The sequence below is a fragment of the Gymnoscopelus microlampas genome, assembly GCF_963454915.1.
Source record: "Gymnoscopelus microlampas genome assembly, chromosome: 5".
Lineage (NCBI taxonomy): Eukaryota > Metazoa > Chordata > Actinopteri > Myctophiformes > Myctophidae > Gymnoscopelus > Gymnoscopelus microlampas.
The window spans coordinates 53,049,583-53,069,279 of NC_139942.1; the positions used below are offsets into that span (position 1 = coordinate 53,049,583).

Sequence of the window (19,697 nt, forward strand, 5' to 3'; positions counted from 1 at the left end):
AGAGAGAGAGAGAAGGAGGGGGGAGAGAGGGAGAGAGAGAGAGAGAGAGAGAGAGAGAGAGAGAGAGAGAGAGAGAGAGAGAAAGAGAGAGAGAGAGAACAAAGGGATTTTTACTCTCCTTTAATCTGAGCATTATCTAAGGAGCAGAGATCACAGTGATTTCTCAAGGCCGATAACGTGTGTGTGTGTGTGTGTGTGTGTGTGTGTGTGTGTGTGTGTGTGTGTGTGTGTGTGTGTGTGTGTGTGTGTGTGTGTGTGTGTGTGTGTGTGTGTGTGTGTGTGTTGCCTATCTCTCCTCTCATCACTCAGCCTTGAAAACATCAGCCAATGATTTTCCACTGCCCTTTGACACTGACGCGCATGCACGCGCGCGCGCACGCACGCACGCACGCACACACACACACACACACACACACACACACACACACACACACACACACACACACACACTCACACACGCACACGCACACGCACACACACACGCACACACAGTATTGTTTTGTTAAAATAAGTGATAAATAGCTCTATATATTCTACTCATTGCTATAGAGTGTTTGTTGAGTAACAGCTAGGAGTCTCCATGTCTCTCCAGCTCTTGATTAAACAGAACATGTTCAGGTCTGGATACCTCACACAGGATACATTAAACAAGTGAAAAGGGAAGTGATGATGATGACACAAATAAATGAGCAGACACAATTGCAACTGGAACACTATAAAAATTTGAAGCTGATAAAGGTACTCTCTCATGATTGGCTGAACATTGGCCACCCACCTGAAAATGTATCTGTTTATTAAAGATATGGAAACAGAGAGACACTGAACAAACACTCTATCGCAAGTAATAGCTATAGTGCTTTAACCTTTTCACAAAAACACTTTTCATTTTAACCCCAAAAATATCACTATATAGTATACCCTACATTTAACTAATCTAAATATCAGCATTGTTTTGCTGTGGAATCATCTACAGAAAGACTGCATATTTAGTGCCTTCCTCCACAACGCTTTATTCATTTATTAATGCAAGTATTTATTATCAAAGTATTCTGCAGCACCCCTGGACTTGCGTCACGGCACCCTAGGGCAGTGTTTCTCAACCTGTGGGTCGCGACCCCCAGGGGGGTACCCACATGATTTTGGAGGGGTCCCCAGCTGACAGTGAATTGACAATTCAGTCACTTTTAAGACCTTTTTTAATACCTCACACTTTTTTTTAATAATAACTAGTCAAACATTGGCCAAATTGTCAAGAAAAATAAGAAAGAGGCAAAAAAATGTGAAAATGAGATTATTTTGGGGGGTCACGGCCTGAAAAGGTTGAGAACCACTGCCCTAGGGTGCCATGGCACTCACTTTGAGAACCCCTCTACACTGACCCATGTTTGTGTTGTGGATCAATGTTTATGCGGGTAGCGTCATAGCAAGTGAGTAAGCTAAATATCCCCCCCTTTGTTTTGTTTTTTCGTTTCCTACATAAAAACATAAATATATAAATACAAAAAATCAAATGATTTCCATAAATAAATAAAATAAAAGTTTAAGAAGTAGTGAAAATAGCAGATCTACAAACTCACAACGCAATGCGTTGTGAGTTTGTAGATCTGCTATTTTCTGCTAATCTCTCTTTTGCTGCAAATTTCTTGACTTTTTTCTTCTTAATTTGATCTGCTAATTTCTCTTTTGGGTCTTAAGGACCCCTGGCTGGGGGGTCCCCGGACCCCACTTTGAGAACCACAATGGGCAGTAGTACCTGCCACCAACAGGGGGAGGCAGTAATGCAACGGGCGTCTATAGTCTATAGTCTATAGTCTGCCGGAAGAAGAAGAAAGAAAAACTTCCGGTGTGTGTAACAAACAAAACATTCCCCTGTTTGTGTTCCAGAATAACTATTTATTTATGTGTTGTCTGCTGCTAATATTGAACTTCAAAGCATCAGGTAAGATATGAGGTTCTGTCTGTAAGCAACGATACTAACTCACCCAGCTAGCAAATAAAATAAAAGCACGCCAGAGAGCCGTTGTGAGGAGGTCTCAGCGCCCCGCAGAGCGCTGAGACCTCCCGTCCCACCGTCGTTTCCCCGGCGCAGGGCTAGCGGCTACAGGGCGGACAGAGGCCGTCACTGATGGCGGTCGAGCAGCCAATTTTTAGTATACGCTGTGTTAACGCCATGCACGACGGGTTCTCCTCTCTGAACCTGTTGTTCTGTTCTCCAGGAGTGGATTGTAGGAGAACATTTGATTTGCTTGTCGTTTGATTCGCATTAACCTCAGTCACGCTATTTATGAGTCGAATATTAGAGAAGATATATCAATATCAAGAGTATTTATCCCCATGTGTCCTACAGATGTCCGGGGGGGGGGGGGGGGGGTGGTTCGGGAAGATGATTATAATGTGCAACATGTTTTCTCACTCAACAGTTAACAGACCAACATACAAGTGTATACACAGGGTATCTGCACATAAAGTGACAATTTCATCACTTTTAAGACGTTTTTAATACCAAATTGGCCAAATTGTCAAATATTATGTAAGAAAGAGGCAAACAAAACACCCCAGATGGTGATGATGAGTTATATACTAGTTTGGCCCTATGGTTGGCTTGTCTGTGTATAATTACTCATTGACCAAGCTGCCTGTATACAGTGATGGAAGAAGTACTCACATTTACAAGTTATAAGAAAATAGCAGATCGATGTGACGCATTGTGATCTTGTAGATCTGCTATTTTGGCCAAAATATATATATATAGGGCTGAAGTGGATAGTGTGTTTTGTAATAATAATCTAAATCTACAAAGTATTTTCATAATTGTAGTGGAGTAAAAGTACAATATTTTCCTCTGAGATGTAGTGGAGTAGAAGTAAAAGTATTGAAATTTGTAAATACTGAAGGAATTAAAAAATACCTCGAAATTGTTCTGAAATACTTTACACCACTGCCCGTATGTTAACCCAAAAACTGTCTTTCCCCCCTTTCTCCAGTCATTTCATAGTGACTGTAGTTGCAGAAAGCAGTCATGTCTAGTTACGGTTACGGGAGTAAACAGAGAAGACTCAGATTCCGGAGAAGCATGGAGGAAGCCAGGCCGTACGATGTACCACCTCCCAGACGGAGGAACAGAAGCATGGAGGAGGTCAGGCCCTACGATGTACCACCTCCCAGACGGGCGAACAGAAGCAGACGGGGGAACAACTCCAGGGAGCAACATGATCGTGCTGGAGGCAAACTATGTTTTTATTTTCTCTCTCTGCCTGTTTAGATAAAGGTTGTACTTATCATAAAAGTGATCCCCATCAACAATATTTTTCTATAAAATACTATACTATACTATCAATAAAATACTATACCAGGGGTCTTCAACGTTTTCAGGCCAAGGACCCCCTAGCTGAGAGAGAGATGAAGCAGGGACCCCCTCTATATTGTATACAATTTTGTTTCAGATAAACGTTTGCTGCTCTTTTTTCCCTCTACACCTATAACTCTTTGCCACAAATAGCCGATCTACAAGCTCTACGAGCTTGTAGATCGGCTATTTTTGGCTAAAGTTCTCCCCAGAAAAGGGATGCTAGGGTTCAAGTAACTCTGCCCTAACTCTGCCCCCTGTTGAAGACCCCTGTACTATACTATACTTGTCGTGATTTCGGTTGACCAACATATGGTCCCTAAGAGTCTCCATCTATAAGGCTGTTGGTGAGTGACGGTTTCTGTTGAGTCGCACGCGCGGAGAACCAGTTGACACCAGGCAGTATCACACTACAAGCTCTCTTAAGTTTAATACACACATAGAGAATATATACAGTATTGCACAGTGGATACACGACGTGATCGGAAGATATGGAACAAGGACAAGAACAGAATGGATAGGAATAGAACATGCATCTCGTATCATCGTGCACAGACGTCAGTCTCTCTGATAAAGTAGTTGATGGTCATCGTATCATGGATATTATCACTGCCTTTGGTCCTATAAACGACTCAGGTTGTTCTTCATACTGGTAGATTTATTGCACTCTTACTGGCAAATAATCCAACAACGTAAAACTGTACAAAACAACGCATAAACAATACACGCACATAAATAATGGAACATTAAAGTATAAACAATATGAATGTAATGAAAACATGACTGAAACACAAACACACCTCGCTGACTGCACATAAACCAAAGGGAATGAGGGGAATCAATGGTCGACAACAGCAACGCACAACTTATTCCGACCCGCACACGCTCAAACAATACGCTCCTTAGTGAGCGGATGTGTATCAGTGTAACACGCTTGTGAATCTGCTTGAAACCAGACCTTATAAAGCGGTCCAGCTTGATCAAGACACTTAGACCTTCCGGTGCAACAAATACACGGTAAACCCAAGTTCAGGGCAAATCAATTATATTACAAGAATAGATAAATGAAAAATATAACAAATTACAACCCATTATGGCAGCTACAGATATCAATATGCTTATGTAGATGCACGTGTGTGTGCCGGGTCAAGCAGATGAAAGTCATAAATCATGACAATACTAAATTAACACTTTTATCTTTTCCTGTGTTATAGATCCTGTGGTGCCACACTCTCCACAACCCCCATCATTTGAATCCCGTTTTGATATAGGTATGTTTTTTCTTCAGTTCTGACCAGATTATTATTATTATTTAAAATCACAGTTGTGTCATATACTGTGATGCGTACACAGTACTAACACATCACTAATATGTGTATTAATGAACCCTCTCTTCTTCTTTTCCACTAATCTAGGCGTTAAACTCCTGGCAGACCTGTGGGAGGAGGTGCGGGCCACCCGGAGGGAGCTGCAGGAGCTGAAGGCCCAGGTGGCCACGGTGCAGAGCGCCCTGTCCGTCCCCATCACCCACCTGGACCCGCCGGACCTCCTGTCTGCTCCCCTGAGCCAGCAGAGTGAGCTCAACGAGCTGGAGAGCCGGCTGGCTGCAGACGACGACCTCGGAGAAAGTCTGGTTGGTTTTGTAGTTTGTAAGCTACTTAATGTATTTAAAGGAGAATTCCAGACCTCGTTTTTCTTACCTTAATATGATGTTATTATATCCTAGCACGAGTGGTACAGTACAAAACATTCATAAATCAATCCCGAGGCCACCTCAGCTAAAAACTCTAGATCGCGTATTTTTATCACGATTTTATATATATTTCTTTGTTAATATCTGACTTTCACAATGACAGAGAACTGTCCACGGTGACTGTGTGAGTTGCGCCCCTCCGGAAGTCTCACAAGCCGAACTGTTAGGATTTAGAAGACATTTGTAGAACCCCCAGAAGCAAAGATATTCAAAGATTTGCACACATTTTCAAGATTTTTCAAAAAAATAGCAGATCTACAAGCTCGTAGCGTGGCACTCGGTGCCACGCTACGAGCTTGTATATCTGCTATTTTTGAATAGCCAAATAATGTTGAATAGCTCAAATCTCAAATGCGTTCCCGGTCTTCATGGATTAATAGATAGATGAGATTATTATGTGTCTAGGTGTTGGATGTTTTGTCGACGGTGAGATCTCGTCTTGTTGTAGGTGCTGCATCTGACTACTAAGGGTGGAAGGAACGCTAAAGATGCCGTGTACCGGATGATGCCGAGCATAATGAGCAACACGTTGGCCAAAACCATCAACTGGACCGGACAGGGAGGGAAGATGGCCTTCAAGAGCCTCAAAGTCAAAGACATTTTGCATAGTAAGTAATCATGACATGTCTGTTGACCTTTCCAGACCATGAGGTTTTTGGACACAGCTGCGGGAAGTTGATGGCTTTGTGAGTTATCTATGTATGGAGCCGTGTTGATTTCGTCGACTAAAACTATGACCTTTTTTCACTGACGAAAACAAAATAAAAACGACATAAAAACTAAGCTACGGAGGGCACGGTGGCGCAGTCGGTAGCGTTGGCGCCTCACAGCTAGAAGGTCCTGGGTTCGATTCCCGCCGGGGACGCTGTGGGCGCGTCTTCTCCTCCGCGTCATCAGCACCCATACCCTAGGTGGGGTTGGCAAAAGGGCCTACTCTGTGTGGAGTTTGCATGTTCTCCCCGTGTCTCTCAGGGTAGTTAATACCCTCACGAAATCCTGGTCGCTTTACCGCCTCCCCCATGTCAGCCGGGTGCCTGATGGAGGGGAAGGGAACTGGTTGGAATAACGTGTTCCTTCCACGCGCTACGTCCAACCAGGGAAATTCCCCCCTGTCAGGTGACAAGAAGGTCAGTTGGCTCTTATGCATTGAAGGAGGCATGAGCTCGGCCCTGGCCTCCCTAGGCTGGTGAGGGGAGTGTAGTGCCCAGGATCACTTAGAAAATTGGCACCGGGTGAAAAATAAGGGTTACAAAATCGTGGGATAAAACATTTAGTAAAAAAAAAAAAAACAATTGTAAAATCAGCCATTACGACGCCATGAAATATGACTGAAACTAAATGGAATTTTATTCAAAAGACTATCACTAAAACTAAAGCATTTTATCTATCTCCATACAAAATGCTCAACAAAAATATACTACACGGACTAACGGTACACATAATGTCATGGTAATGATGTGGACTAAAAAAAAATACGGTTAAGCATCTTAACGTGTTTAGCTCTATATTCTGATAGTACTCATTGCTATAGAGTGTTTGTTCAGTAAAAGGAGTCTCCTTGTCTCTCCAGCTCTTTATAAAACAGAAAATGCATTTTCGTTTCAGTTTCAGTTTCATATCCAATTTTATCCAATCAGGATAGAGAACTCAATCAAGATATAGATTAAACAAGTGAAATTGGAAGTGATGACGCTAAGAAATGAGCAGGCAAAATTGGAACTGGAACACTATGAAAATGAAGCTTAAAAATGGGTACCTTCTCCTGATTGGCTGAGAGTTTGACACCTACCGGAAAATGTATTTTCTGTTTATTAAAGAGCTGGAGAGACGGGGAGACTCCTGTTACTGAACAAACACTCTATAGCAATGATTACTATCAGAATATAGTGCTTTAACCTTTTAACAAAATACTTTTTGTTTTAACCCAAAAATATCACTTACCTTACCTTTAACTATATAATTTCTAGGAGCCATCAGAAGGAACTCTAACACGAAGGACGTGACTGAGGAGACGGTACAGTATGAGGTCATACGCTACCTGAAAGGGGCCTCGGATCGAGATGGCGGACGAAAGAAGCTGAAGACGGAGGAGGAAAACACAGGACTGGACATCGATGACGTGTGGACGGACACAGAGTGACCGTAAATGTTTTACCATTAATTTCTATTGCAGTGGTTCTCAAACTTTGTCATGTCAAAGACCCCCCCCAACTTTACACTTATTTGCCCGCGGACCCCCAATTGAAAAGATATGCCTTAGGGACCCCCATAAGAGAAGATTTGTACAGCAAATCTAGCAGTGATTCTCAACCATTTTAATTTTGAGGACCCCGCCCAGTTTGACATGCATTAGGGCTACGGACCCCCATTGAATGGCATTACAATATCTGGGACCCCGATTTATATTGTAAAATCAATGTTACTTAATTTAACTCTGAGAGTGTGCAATTTGAAAGGTGTACCATTTGAAAAGATATGCCATAGGGACCCCCATAAGAGAAGATTTTTTTACAGCTCTAGCAGTGATTCTCAACCATTTTAATTTCAAGGACCCCCAGCTTGACACGCATTAGGCTACAGACCCCCATTGAATGGCATTACTATCTCTGGGACCCCGATTTATATTGTAAAATCAATGTTATTGTTAATTTAACTCAGAGAGTTGCAAACCCATAAGGGTCCATTTGGTTCCTAACCATCCATCATTTATCTGGGGACCCCCTGCAACTCCCTCAAGGACCACTGGGGGTCCCCGGACCCCACTTTGAGAGCCAATGTTTTATTGCACATTTCACATTTCGTTTATCCACTTTGGATTGACTGTACATAATATGTACACATATAGTCTGGGAGGCATTGCCTCGGAGTTTGGACAGCGGGGGCGCGGCCACTGCGTTGTGATTCAAATCAACAGCCAATGAAGAATAGGGGGCGGGATCCACATGCAGTGGGTGTTGCATCTAAATAGGATCGACGGGAAGCAATTTCCCCTTGAGAAATTTCGACCGCCATTGTTGTGTACTGCTGTTTGCCTCTCGTCGGACTTTTTAGACGAGTTGCAACCGGTAAGAGGCGTGTCCGCTCAGATTCAGAGCGTGACGTACATCCCGCCCACAAATACAGGGGGTTTGGCCCAGAAGTTCCTCGCCGAGCCGGCGAAAACTTCTGGGAACTCAGATTAGTACACATATTACTGGGGAGAGATCTGGAGACCAGAGTTGTTCTGATATCAATACCATCGATCGGGGAAAGGCTGCCGATAGATACTGTCTAAAACGCTGGTATCGGTGAGTATGCCAGGGCTATGCCAATCCCATACCACTTAATTTATCACATGATGGTATTTCATTTACAGTGATATTTTTGAATGCTTTAGTTGATGTTGCATTACTGTTTTATTTATACTCTTACTCTACTATTTAACATTATTATTTTACTAACTTGTAGCTGCTCTTTAACAATTATAATTTATTAATGAAATTTTTTTATTCCTAGATTAGTGGTTCTCAAACGTTTTGATTTCAAGAACCCCCATAATAACCCTGAGAGTATTTGGTTCCATTTGTACACTCTCAAGAGTTACAGTCCTGTAAGGGTCCATTTGGAACACCCTCAAGGAACCCTGAGGGTCCCTGGACCCCACTTTGAGAACCACTGTACTAGATTTTTATTTTATTTTATTACTCACTAGTATCGGTCGGATCGCTACTGGGTATCGACCCGATACGCAAGTTGTGGGTCTAGGAATCGCTATCGGGAAGGGGAAAAAATGTAATGTACACTCTTTGACAGTCATGATTTTTATTCTGGAGTCAGTTCTGCTTGAATTTCCCCTCAATAAAGGTGTGTCTCTCAGCAGCCTGTTATAGGAGACATAGTTTGTTTAATCTGTTATATGAGATATAGTCTGTTTAATCTGTTACAGGAGACATAGTCGGTGTTGATTTCGTTGACTAAAACTATGACGTCGTCGACTACCTTTTTTTCACTGACGAAAACAAAATGGAAACTAAATAAAAACGAAGCTATGATGACTAAAGCTAATATTAAATATACTGATAATTTCGTCAACAAATAAGAACTAGACTAAAATGTTGGGGATGGACTAGTGGAGAAGAGATCCAGTAGAACTAAAATACAAGTCATTGTATGTTTGGTTGCGCTCGGGTGTTGCGCTCTGAAAATAGCAGAGCGAATTCCCTTGAGTTGGTAGTTCTTGCTTGACCTTCCCAAATACCATTCTAATCCTCCTCAGATATCTCCACGCCCGGTTCCTTCTCCTGCACTTCTGTTTGGCTTTAGTCTATAGTCCAGTGGTCTTCAAAGTTTTGTAATCTGTTATATGTTTGAGATATGAGGCGTTTATCCTTATTTTTGTATGCATCTATGAATAAATTGACCAGATTAGGTTCAGTACCCTCTATCTGTTTGATTTCTTTATAAAAAACAATCCCTGACCTGGAGATACCTGGAAAAGTAATTTCTACCAAGATTAAAGCCTCTACTGAATAATGAACAATAAGCTATTATGCCATTTGATGCCCATTGCCTACATGGCTTTATCCAGATTGGATGGTTTTAACTCTGAGTCAAATGTCACCTATTTCAATATTTGTATGTTTATCAAGATGCAATCTTTTACAGATCCTAAACCGTGTCCCCAGTACCATAGTCCATCTATTTAGACCCACACAGTTATTATTGTGCTATTGTGCTTTTAGGTTAACCACGGCTGAATGGGTAGAGAGGCCGTCTGCCATACAGTCCTGGGTTCGATGTGTCAAGATGTCCCTGAGCAAGATACTGAACCCTAACTCCTTAGATAGCTGTGCTCAAGTCTGACCACCTGAGCAACTGGGTGGAACTGAAAACGAAATTTCCCCTGCGGGAGAAATTGTACTTTGCTTTTGTTTTTATTACTTTTTTACTTGATTTTGTTACAACATAGCTACGCCTACAGTATATGTAATGTCACCAAATAAAATCAATTGGCACCAGGGCATGTTTCATGGCCCACATACTCAGCTGTGCTGCTGATCCCACAAAAGCAGGTTCCTTACAAATAAAGCACCATTTAAGAGAGACATAAACAGGCTTTCCAACGGTATAAACGTTATTTCCATTGTTACAATGGAGAAATAATGTACCAAACACACATTTCTGAACTTTGTTAATAACAGTTTTTTAAATATATTATTATTATTTATATATATTTATATATTATTTAAATGATAAAAGCATTTTAAATGGGCAAAAACTTGCTTCATTATTCAAAAAGGTAGCCGATAGAATAATGGATAAGAAGATCCCTATTCCACAGACATGCCCTCAGAGAGCATGTTTGGGTGAACAGCTCCCCCTGGTGTGCTAGTTTTGTCATTGCATGATGGAATAAACCGATGATGAGGTAGTAGAGCAAAAACAAGTACAGCAAAAGGAAACTGCCAAAGTCAAGTAAATTGGACTTATTAATACTCTTATAAATGGCATGGTTTCTTGTCCAGGTACTTGCAGAGCTTCTTTACAGTTTGTGAAGTGGTTTCATTGTAGAATGAGTTCGGAAGCACTCTTGTTGGTCAAAATCAAGAATGAATGTGCAGATGTTCATGAAACTTTATGAGAATAATCAGTAGGCTGCCCCAAATAAATGATTAATGTTGGATCGTAAAGTCACAATCAAGGTCAAGGTAAAAATGATATGATCGCTCTAATGTCCATAAATGGAAATGGAATGTCTTTTCATCTCTGCCAGGAGATTCATACATTTGGCCCTGTCTGTCTAGCAGCTAGTCTCGCCATTTGATTTTAAGATTTCTTCAGCTATTCAAAAATGGCAGATATACAAGCTTGTAGCGCGACAAGCTTGTATATCTGCTATTTCAGAAAAATTTACATTTGTGCAAATCTTTGAATATATATATTTTTAACATATTGTAACTGAAATCTTTGCTTCTGGAGGTCCGTGGAACAAAACATTTTACAAATGTTTTATTTTTAAAAAAGCGGTCTACAAGCTCATATATGCTAGCCTGGCTCCAGCCCTGGAATCGCTAGCCACGCCCATTAAAAAAATATGTTCAGGGGATTATGGAGTGAAACGAAATGAAAATTCAGGCTGAGTGTCAGGCTACATATATGCAGCTTGTATATCTGCTATTTTTGAAGGTGTAGTTCCAGACTCTAAATAGCATTCGGAGATTTTGAACTAGTTGTCTGGCTACGCGAGAGTCTGCTGCTAATATTGCATGCTACTGGGTTGATCAGCGTCATTTCTATTTGTCTATAGAGGGTCCTGAACTCAAACTACTGGTCTCTCTAGGTGAATAAATCCATACAGTCTTCTAGCTCAGGAGGACTACCGCGTTCATCACCATGACAGTCACTTTTTTGGTGTTGCTGTCCTCTCTTCCGTCTTCGTTTATACACACTCCTTTCTTTCCTCTCCTCTCCATCGTCCCCATGTTCTGTCCCCAGTACTTGTAGGTGTTTCTGTCGTAGTTCCACAGAGAGGGCCGTGTGCAGACTCTGGTAGAACCTATAGTATGGAATGACCGACCATCAGTGCAGAAGCAGGGACCATTTATTTCTACATTTATTTAAAAGGAGTAGTTCACCCAAAAAATGACTTATTTTCTATCAATTACACACCCCATGAAGCCTTGAATTCATGGAGATGTTTTAGTTTGTGTCGCATTCCTGAGCCAATAAGTTCATGACCGGCGGAGTCTCAGGTAGGAGGCTCAAAGAGCATCCATCGGTCATCAAATTATTGTCTTAGGAATGCGACAAAAACTAAAACATCTCCCAAGAATTCAAGGCTTCATGGAGGTGCGTAATTGATAGAAACATAAGTCATTTGTCGGGTGAACTACTCCTTTAAACTCTATAACCAGGACACTCAGGATGACACGGCTTCTGAAAACTGACCTTTGTATCCGTCTGAGGTTCTCCTCCATCTTCTGATTGGCTACCTGGACCAGGAAGTGAATGTAGTCCTGACCAACCAGGACGTTTCCCTGTAGACTGAGGGGAACCTCCAGGCCATGGGTGCTACGAACCGCCTGGTGGAGGGTAAAACATTTAGAATGAATGACTACACAACCTGTGATGCATTTAATGTATGGTCCAACTCATTTATAAAAATAAAGCAAAGCACGATCTGCTGTTGCATACGTAATATATTGTTGCTGAAGGGCAGAAAGTTCTTATCTCCATATTATTTCCAACTTGTTGTGTTTTTTTGTTAATGAACGGCCTACTTGATCATACTACAGTGTCACACAAAAGCATCAAAAGTAGTAGATCTACAAGCTCGAAACGCGCCGCAAAGCGACACGTTTCGAGCTTGTAGATCTGCTACTTTTGATGCTTTTTTTAAAATTTTAATCCTGAAAAGTAACAGTTTTGGACATATGAGGTTTCCACCCGACAGACGATATATATAAAGTATAATATACTTCTCAAAGAAATGTAGGGAACACTTTGATCCCTTCATTATTTTGAGCAGTGTATATTGTAATGTACAAAGCCTACTGTAGCAGAATAAAATGCTATAAGCGTACCATGATTATCTTCCCAGTTTTGCCCACAGTGAGACCAGAGTTCCTGAAGCCTGAGTCGATGGCCACCGAGTGCTGGAGAATAAGAAAGGAGATTAAAACCGGGAATTCATCTGTTGTCATTTTAGAGTTTTTGCAATAGATTTTGTGCCGTGCTGCGAGCTTAAACATCTGCTATTTTTTGAACAAGTGTGAGAACTACTGATTTAGAAGGCATTTGTAGAATCTGTTAACCCATTAAGACCGGGAAAAAAGCATCTGTCATTTTAGATTTTAACCACTTTAACCATTATTTTATACTTTGGCTATTCAAAAAAATTGCAGAAATACAAGCTAACATTGTTGTTCTCACCAGTAGCTGTGCGTCCTCCAGCCGTCTACACTGAACATGAAGCACGAAGGGCTCAAACTTCAGCACAGCATCTCCACTCGCCCTGGACACACTGGACACCTGGACAACACACACACACACACACACACACACACACACATGTTTGTATTACTATACTTGTGAGGACATCAGCACTTTAGGACAGCCATGTTATGAATGCCATTTAAAAATAATAATTGCCATCTTTAACCGTAAGCCTAAAGCCGAAAAAAAAAGCTGCGTTGTGAGCTTATAGATCAGCTATTTTTCGGTGCATGACACTGGCGCGCAACTATGTATAAATCATGTTGAACTCTAATTCCAATCCCTAAACCTAACCTCTAAGACACCTAAATGTCTAATATCGACCTGAATGTTTTTCTAATTGTAAACGTATCTCTAAAAAATGTTTTTTTTTAACTATAAAACAACCATTTGTCTTGTGAGGACCAGGAAAACGGTCCTCACAATTTATATTTCTTAAAATGCTACTATACTTGGTCCTCTTAAGTATAGTAATACAAACACACACATATTGTTTTGAACATCATTATTAGTAATGAATAGACTAGACTATTTAGTGGGTAAATGATCTTACCAGCTCTTCAGGTTGGCATTTCTGGTGTGAGACAAACAACCAGACACAGTTCTGTTTCTGGACATCAGTACTCTCTGAAACCTAGTGGACAGAGAGAGAGAGAGAGAGAGAGAGAGAGAGAGAGAGAGAGAGAGAGAGAGAGAGAGAGAGAGAGAGAGAGAGAGAGAGAGAGAGAGAGAGAGAGAGAGAGAGAGAGAGAGAGAGAGAGAGAGAGAGAGAGAGAGAGAGAGAGAGAGAGAGAGAGAGAGAGAGAGAGAGAGAGAGAGAGAGAGAGAGAGAGAGAGAGAGAGAGAGAGAGAGAAATACTATTATCAATTCAAAGCAATACAATGTAAACAAGCCTCAGGACTTTTTTTGTGTTATCCGTTTACATTTTTGACAAATAAAGTGTTCAATCAATAAATCGATCAAGGTACCTGGCGGTATAGGTGTCTCACTTTACATACAATGAGTGTTTGACCTGGTCAGTGTAGTAGTATGGTTAGTGGTCTTAACTAAAAATAATAATCACACATGTACATGTAAACAATGAACCTTGGATAGATGCTAGGTTCATCATTGTTTACCTGGTATCTTATAGTTTCAATGTACAGATTATTGTTTGATAGTATATTGTTTAATAGACTGATGCTATACGTTCTTGGTTTACCTGTGATCCTAGTTTACTGAAGCACTACAGACTATTTACAATGTAGGCATTTAGCAGACACTCATAATCCAGAGTGATTTACAGTAAGCAAGGACAACACAAGGTAATACATCAAATGAATAGAAATGGTAATCTATGATTATAAGTAAACCAATAACCAATCATCAGTCCAACAGTAGAATATCAGAAATTACACTACACTGTCTCTCTGCATTTGATGTATGTGATTACCTTGCTTGTAGGTGTGTCTGCTAAAAGCCTAAATTGTCAAATTGAATTGATTGATGGACTGACTAAGTAATAATTAATTAGTGAATTATCATTACATATTTCTTTGAATAGATAATAGTATATTTCTGTCTTGTTTTTTAAATGCATTCTTGAGATTTCTCTATAACAATGGCTGGTTCCACTGGGGCTCGAACCCAGGACCTTTGATTGATTGATTGATGTACTTTATTTAGTAAGACATGAGAACAGTACATGGCAGTACATAACAGTACATGGAAGTACAAATTCGCAATACAAGGTCTACTAAACTGGATAGCTCAGTTAAGCACGTAGCTTGTTTAAGATGAGATCCCCATGCACACAAATCATGTTGACATATAAGAGACAGACAGATATACACACTACTATACAGAATGTCATACAATCAGTTTACAGGTTACTGGTATGAAGTATGAAGGGTGAAAAATATGTACAAAAAGAAAGAGAGGGGGGGGGGGGGTAGGTTAGGTTAGGACATGGGGTAGGTTAGGACTTGGACAGGGGCCATTTTTGAATTGCAGCCTCCTGAAGGTGTATCTTTAGGGCATTTTTGAAAGTGAGTAGGGTTTTACACTCCTTTACTCCTTTTGGTAGGGCATTCCACATTTTAGATGAATAGCATGAGAAAGAGTTCATTCCCTTTGTTGTGCCAAATCTGGGTTGAACATGGTTTGTGGAGCTGCCTCTGGTGTTATGATCATGGACTTGATTAACATTTTGGAAGTATTTTGACAAATACAGGGGGATCCCAATGTTGTGGTGTATCTTGAAGACCAGGCCCATAGCAAGTTACTGTACTCTGTCCTCAACCCTAAGCCATCCAAGCCTAGCAAAATGGGCATGGGTTAGATGGGCTTTGTAATTGAGGCCAAGAAGTAGCCTTACAAGTTTGTTTTGGGATGTTTGGAGCCTTGTTTTTAGGGCCTTGGAGGTGTTGTGATACCATGAAGTGCATGCATAATCATAATGACCTTGTATGAGGGCCCCTACAAGAATCTTCAGAGTATTCTTACTGACTTTACGAACAAGCCTCCACATCCTCCGTGTTATTTTGTGGACCTTTTTGATCGTCTTTTCAGCGTTTTTGTCACCTGAGAGGTTTGCCTCCAAGATGGAACCCAGGTAGGTAATTTCCTCCTTTCTTGTGATAACATTTTCACCCACTTTGATCGTGAAACTCTCAGCCTTTCTAAGGTTAGGGTTGGACCCAAAGAGGATGGATTCAGTTTTACCCAGGTGTAATGAGAGTTTGTTGTCGGAGAGCCAGATGCAGATCTTGTTGAGTTCAGTGCTGAGAGTTTTCTCAACCTGCAGCCTGTCCCTGTCCGAGACCAGCAGAGCCGAGTCATCTGCGAACAGGAACAGTTTGCAGTCGCAAGCTGAGGACATATCATTCACATATATCAGGAACAGTAGTGGTCCTAGTATGCTTCCTTGAGGAACACCACAAGTCACTGGGAGGGGAGGGGACTGGGTGCCGTTTACTTCCACCACTTGCTCCCTCCCTTCCAGGTAGGATCTCATCCAGTTCACCGACGTGTCATCAAAGCCTATTGCTTTGAGCTTATTGATCATAATTGGGTGATTAACGGTGTCAAAAGCCTTCTGGAGGTCCAGCATGACCATGCCGCAATATTTGCCCTTGTCGACATCTTGTTTGATAGAGTCGTTCAAATAGAGAAGGCATGTGTCAGTGGAGTGGTTTGTTCTGAAACCAGATTGGAATTCGTAAATTAGATTTTTTTCGGCAAGGTACTTTTCAACCTGTTCATAGACTATTTTTTCCATGACTTTCGAGATGGAGCTAAGAATAGAAATAGGGCGGTAGTTGCCAGGGTCTAATTGGTTTCCTTTTTTGTACAGAGGGGTCACTCTTGCTTTTTTGAAGTCGTTAGGGACCCGTCCCTGTATGATGGAGAGGTTTATTATGTGGGTAATGATTGGGGCAATGGAGGCGGCTGAGTCTTTTAGAAATTTAGCGGGGATGTTGTCGGGACCTGTGGCTCTGTGTTGTTGGAGTGCACTCAATTTTTTAAACACCTCATCTGTTGACACAGGGGAGAGTTTAAAATCGTCTTTGCGTACACCCTGTTTATCGTAAAATGAATCAACATACTCTCCACCATGACTCCCAGAGTGAGGGGGTAGTTTTTCAACTAACTCTGAGGCCACGGTCGTGAAGAATATGTTGAGGATTTTACTCACTTCCCGTTTGGATGAAATGAGAGTGTCATTCACCTTGAGGTTTATGTTTGTAAACCTGGTTTTCAATTTCTTGCTGCAGCCTAGTAGGTTGTTGAATAGCTTCCAGAGCTCACGTGGTTTGTTTTGATTTTCCTCAATTTTGCCATCGAGGTAGCTTTTTTCTGCTAACAACAGCATGCCATTAACCTTGTTTCTTAGCATGTTTTTCTCTTTTTTGAGTTTCGCTACGTGGGATTCGAGACCTTTATTGAAGCTTTTGGCAAGTTTGATCCTACTTTTATGATAGTCAGAACACTTTTTGTCTCTGACTTTCATGGTAGTAAGGATATCCGAATTCATCCATGGAACCGAGCGGGTTTTGACCCTGATGGTTTTCATGGGAGCCACACTGTCCAAAATTGGAATGAATTTGGTTTTGAAACCAAGCCAAGATTCGTCTACCTGTGTGCTGTTTAGTACGTCGGACCAATCCTGTTCCTCCAGTCTGTGATCTAAGTCCTCACTCTTGTAGTTTTTGAGGTCTCTGATCGTGACTGTTTGGTGGTAACCGGTCTTTGGTTTACGTTTCTTTCTGGTGCAGAAGATCATGTTATGATCAGATATGCCACAGGTAGAAACACCACTATTGAGGATTTTGTCCTTGTCCGTTGTTAGAATGAGATCTATGATAGTTTGAGTGGAAACACACAGCCTTGTGGGCTGAGTGATCAGCTGGTGGAGTGAGTGCCGATTACAAAACCCCCTGAATGACTTAAACACTGACGCTTCCTTACGGAGCATGTCAGTGTTAAAGTCACCAAGAAGTACTGTCTCCTCATTGTCCACTTTAGCTAAACATTCATCAAGTCTATCATAGAAATCAGTCTGGTTAGGAGGTCTGTATATGGTACCGACTAGCACAGGTTTAGCATTTTCAAAAATGATCTCGACCCACACAGCTTCAATGTCTGCATCATTCAGGTCTTCACGAAGGATGCAGACATTGTCTTTATGTACATACATGCATACGCCGCCCCCGTTTCTGTTCCTATCTTTTCTGAAAAGTTTGTAGTTTTCAATCTCAATATCAGTATCATCTATCGTATGATCAAGTTTCGTTTCAGAGAAAGTTAAAATGTCAACCTTACCATCATAAAACATCTGCTTGATTTGTGTTAGCTTGTCTCCTACAAGGGAATTCACATTGAGGTGTATCATGTGCAAGCCAACGCCAAACGATTTTTTCATTTGTTCAATGAAAAGATGATTGTCCACTGATAGTCCACAGAGAGGAGCAGTATCGGGGGGGGAGGGGGGTGTTGAGGTGTTAGCGTCCATCAAAGCCTCTGTTTCGCTGTGCTCGGCCATCTGTGGGGGTTGGGGGGGGGTGGGGGGTTGGGCATCGTCTGGTTCACGGTGGTAAGCAACCAGCTGTGGGGCTTGGGGGATGGGGGGATGGGGGGTTGAGGGGGGCCTTCGTCTGTGTCCATGGGGGTCCATCCTGGTCCTTGTGCCGCCTGGAACCGCCAGAAGTGTCCGTGGATAGGTTTCTTCCGTTGCGCAGCGTCTCTCCGTCGCGCGTCGTGGAGCGGCGAGTACAGCTGTGGTGTTGATGCAGTCCGAGGGTGCGTTGGCTTGTTGGGAACGAGAGCTAGCGGCGTGGGTTTGTTGTTGTTGTGCGACGTTGTCGCTGGCAACGATAGCAACGTTAGCAGCGTTAGCTTCGTTGGCCAAGTTTGCCTCTCTCGCCAGACGGGCAGAAGTTTGCCTGGTGGTAACTGGGCCTGGATTAACGTGGATATCACCCGACAGGAGAAGAAGAATGATGATTAAAAATCTTCGGTCCATGCGTCCTGTCGGGGGCGCGTACTTTCTAGTCGAGTCCATGGCTAGGAGCATATGGAGAGCTCCAGCCGCGAACCCCAGATGCTTTGTTTCTGTAGTGTCGAGTAGGTAGAAGTCCGAGTGTTTTTCGTTTTTCATTTCCCGTGGATTACCCTTTTCTGTCTCCATCAGGTGTAGATTTTGTGGGTATTCTAGGAATGAATCCGTCGTCCACAAAAGGATGAAAATGAAAAGTAAATCCAGTGAAAAACTGGCAAATATGTTGCCGTGAGAGCGCGTCTCCAAACGGGAGCGCGGAGAGCGCGTCTTCATGCGACTTCTCATCTCGACGTCTAGACTAGGTCTCCTTCTGCGTGTAAAGCAGACGTGATAACCACTACACTATGGAACCTTGCATAATATGTAATAGAGCTAACTATGTTCCATTTGTGCCACATTTGATTTCTTAATTACAGCTGGAAGATTGACTATTTTTGTGGCGGGGTACAGAAATGTGTTGTTACTTGTTACACTCTCTGTCCATCCTTACTGTCCCTCCAGTACAACATGACAGCTCTTACTAACAGGAGATACATGTTACTGTTGGATTGATATGCTTTACTGCATAATTACACATTACTTTGTTATTACTGTGTTATTACTATGTTACTATCTTATTACACACAAATAGAAAAAAAAAAAGTATTTTCCGTTGTCGGCAGGATTCGAACCTGCGCGGGGAGACCCCAATAGATTTCTAGTCTATCGCCTTAACCACTCGGCCACGACAACCTGTACCAATATGTCTTATCAAGTAAAACTGCATCATTGACGATCGTATTAGCTATTACACTTTGTCTCACCCCATCTATGACGATAACCTGTCTCACCACATCTATGATGGTAACCCGTCTCACCCCATCTATGACGATAACCTGTCCCGAACAGTAGCTGGTGGTAAGTAAAGTAGTTTACCACCAGCCGAACGCCATTTTCCACCCTCGTTTACGTCCTGTTTACATTGAGTGTAATTCCGGCTTTCACCGGATGCGCCCCGTCATCACCGCCCATTGGGAACTTACGACAGAATCGGCCACAGACGGGATTAAAACACTTCTTTATTGAATAACATGGACTAATACAT

At 41.9% G+C, this 19,697-nt stretch overlaps 2 protein-coding genes across 9 annotated transcripts in view; one reads left to right on the forward strand and one right to left on the reverse strand.

The window, feature by feature from the left end:
* Nucleotides 1–1,838: 1,838 nt before the first annotated feature.
* Nucleotides 1,839–13,132, forward strand: LOC311046067 (uncharacterized protein). 6 transcript variants are annotated; one of them, XR_014600831.1, is made up of 7 exons: nt 1,839–1,939; nt 2,985–3,224; nt 4,561–4,617; nt 4,762–4,979; nt 5,548–5,707; nt 7,067–9,223; nt 9,290–9,520. XR_014600831.1 is itself a non-coding variant. In XM_084058184.1 (7 exons), exons 2-6 carry the CDS (start codon nt 3,020–3,022, stop codon nt 7,237–7,239), a joined length of 813 nt encoding a protein of 270 aa, XP_083914310.1. In that variant the 5' UTR covers nt 1,839–1,939; nt 2,985–3,019; the 3' UTR covers nt 7,240–7,241; nt 13,017–13,132. The 6 variants fall into 6 exon arrangements, 4 of the variants coding, with proteins under 4 accessions (XP_083914310.1, XP_083914311.1, XP_083914309.1 ...); XR_014600832.1 differs by having other exon boundaries at nt 7,067–7,932; nt 8,277–9,520; XM_084058184.1 differs by lacking the exon at nt 9,290–9,520 and adding an exon at nt 13,017–13,132 and having other exon boundaries at nt 7,067–7,241.
* tyw3 (tRNA-yW synthesizing protein 3 homolog) overlaps nt 10,570–19,697 on the reverse strand; it is a 9,670-nt gene continuing 542 nt past the window's right edge. Inside the window, exons 2-6 of one of the 3 annotated variants that reach the window (XM_084058181.1) lie at nt 13,627–13,707; nt 13,011–13,109; nt 12,662–12,733; nt 12,071–12,160; nt 10,570–11,634 (exon numbers count right to left, since the gene is read on the reverse strand). In XM_084058181.1, the coding sequence (XP_083914307.1) occupies nt 11,518–11,634; nt 12,071–12,160; nt 12,662–12,733; nt 13,011–13,109; nt 13,627–13,707 (459 nt within the window). In that variant the 3' untranslated portion in view covers nt 10,570–11,517. Of the gene's footprint in view, nt 11,635–12,026; nt 12,161–12,661; nt 12,734–13,010; nt 13,110–13,626; nt 13,708–19,697 lie in introns of all 3 variants that reach the window. The other 2 variants (XM_084058179.1, XM_084058180.1) reach the window with 2 other exon arrangements.

Coding starts and splice junctions, on each gene's coding strand:
- LOC311046067 (XM_084058184.1), top strand. CDS start 3,020: ATGTCTAGTTACGGTTACGGGAGTAAACAGAGAAGACTCAGATTCCGG. Junction 4,618..4,761: donor TGAATCCCGTTTTGATATAG/GTATGTTTTTTC, acceptor CCACTAATCTAG/GCGTTAAACTCCTGGCAGAC. Junction 4,980..5,547: donor ACGACCTCGGAGAAAGTCTG/GTTGGTTTTGTA, acceptor GTCTTGTTGTAG/GTGCTGCATCTGACTACTAA.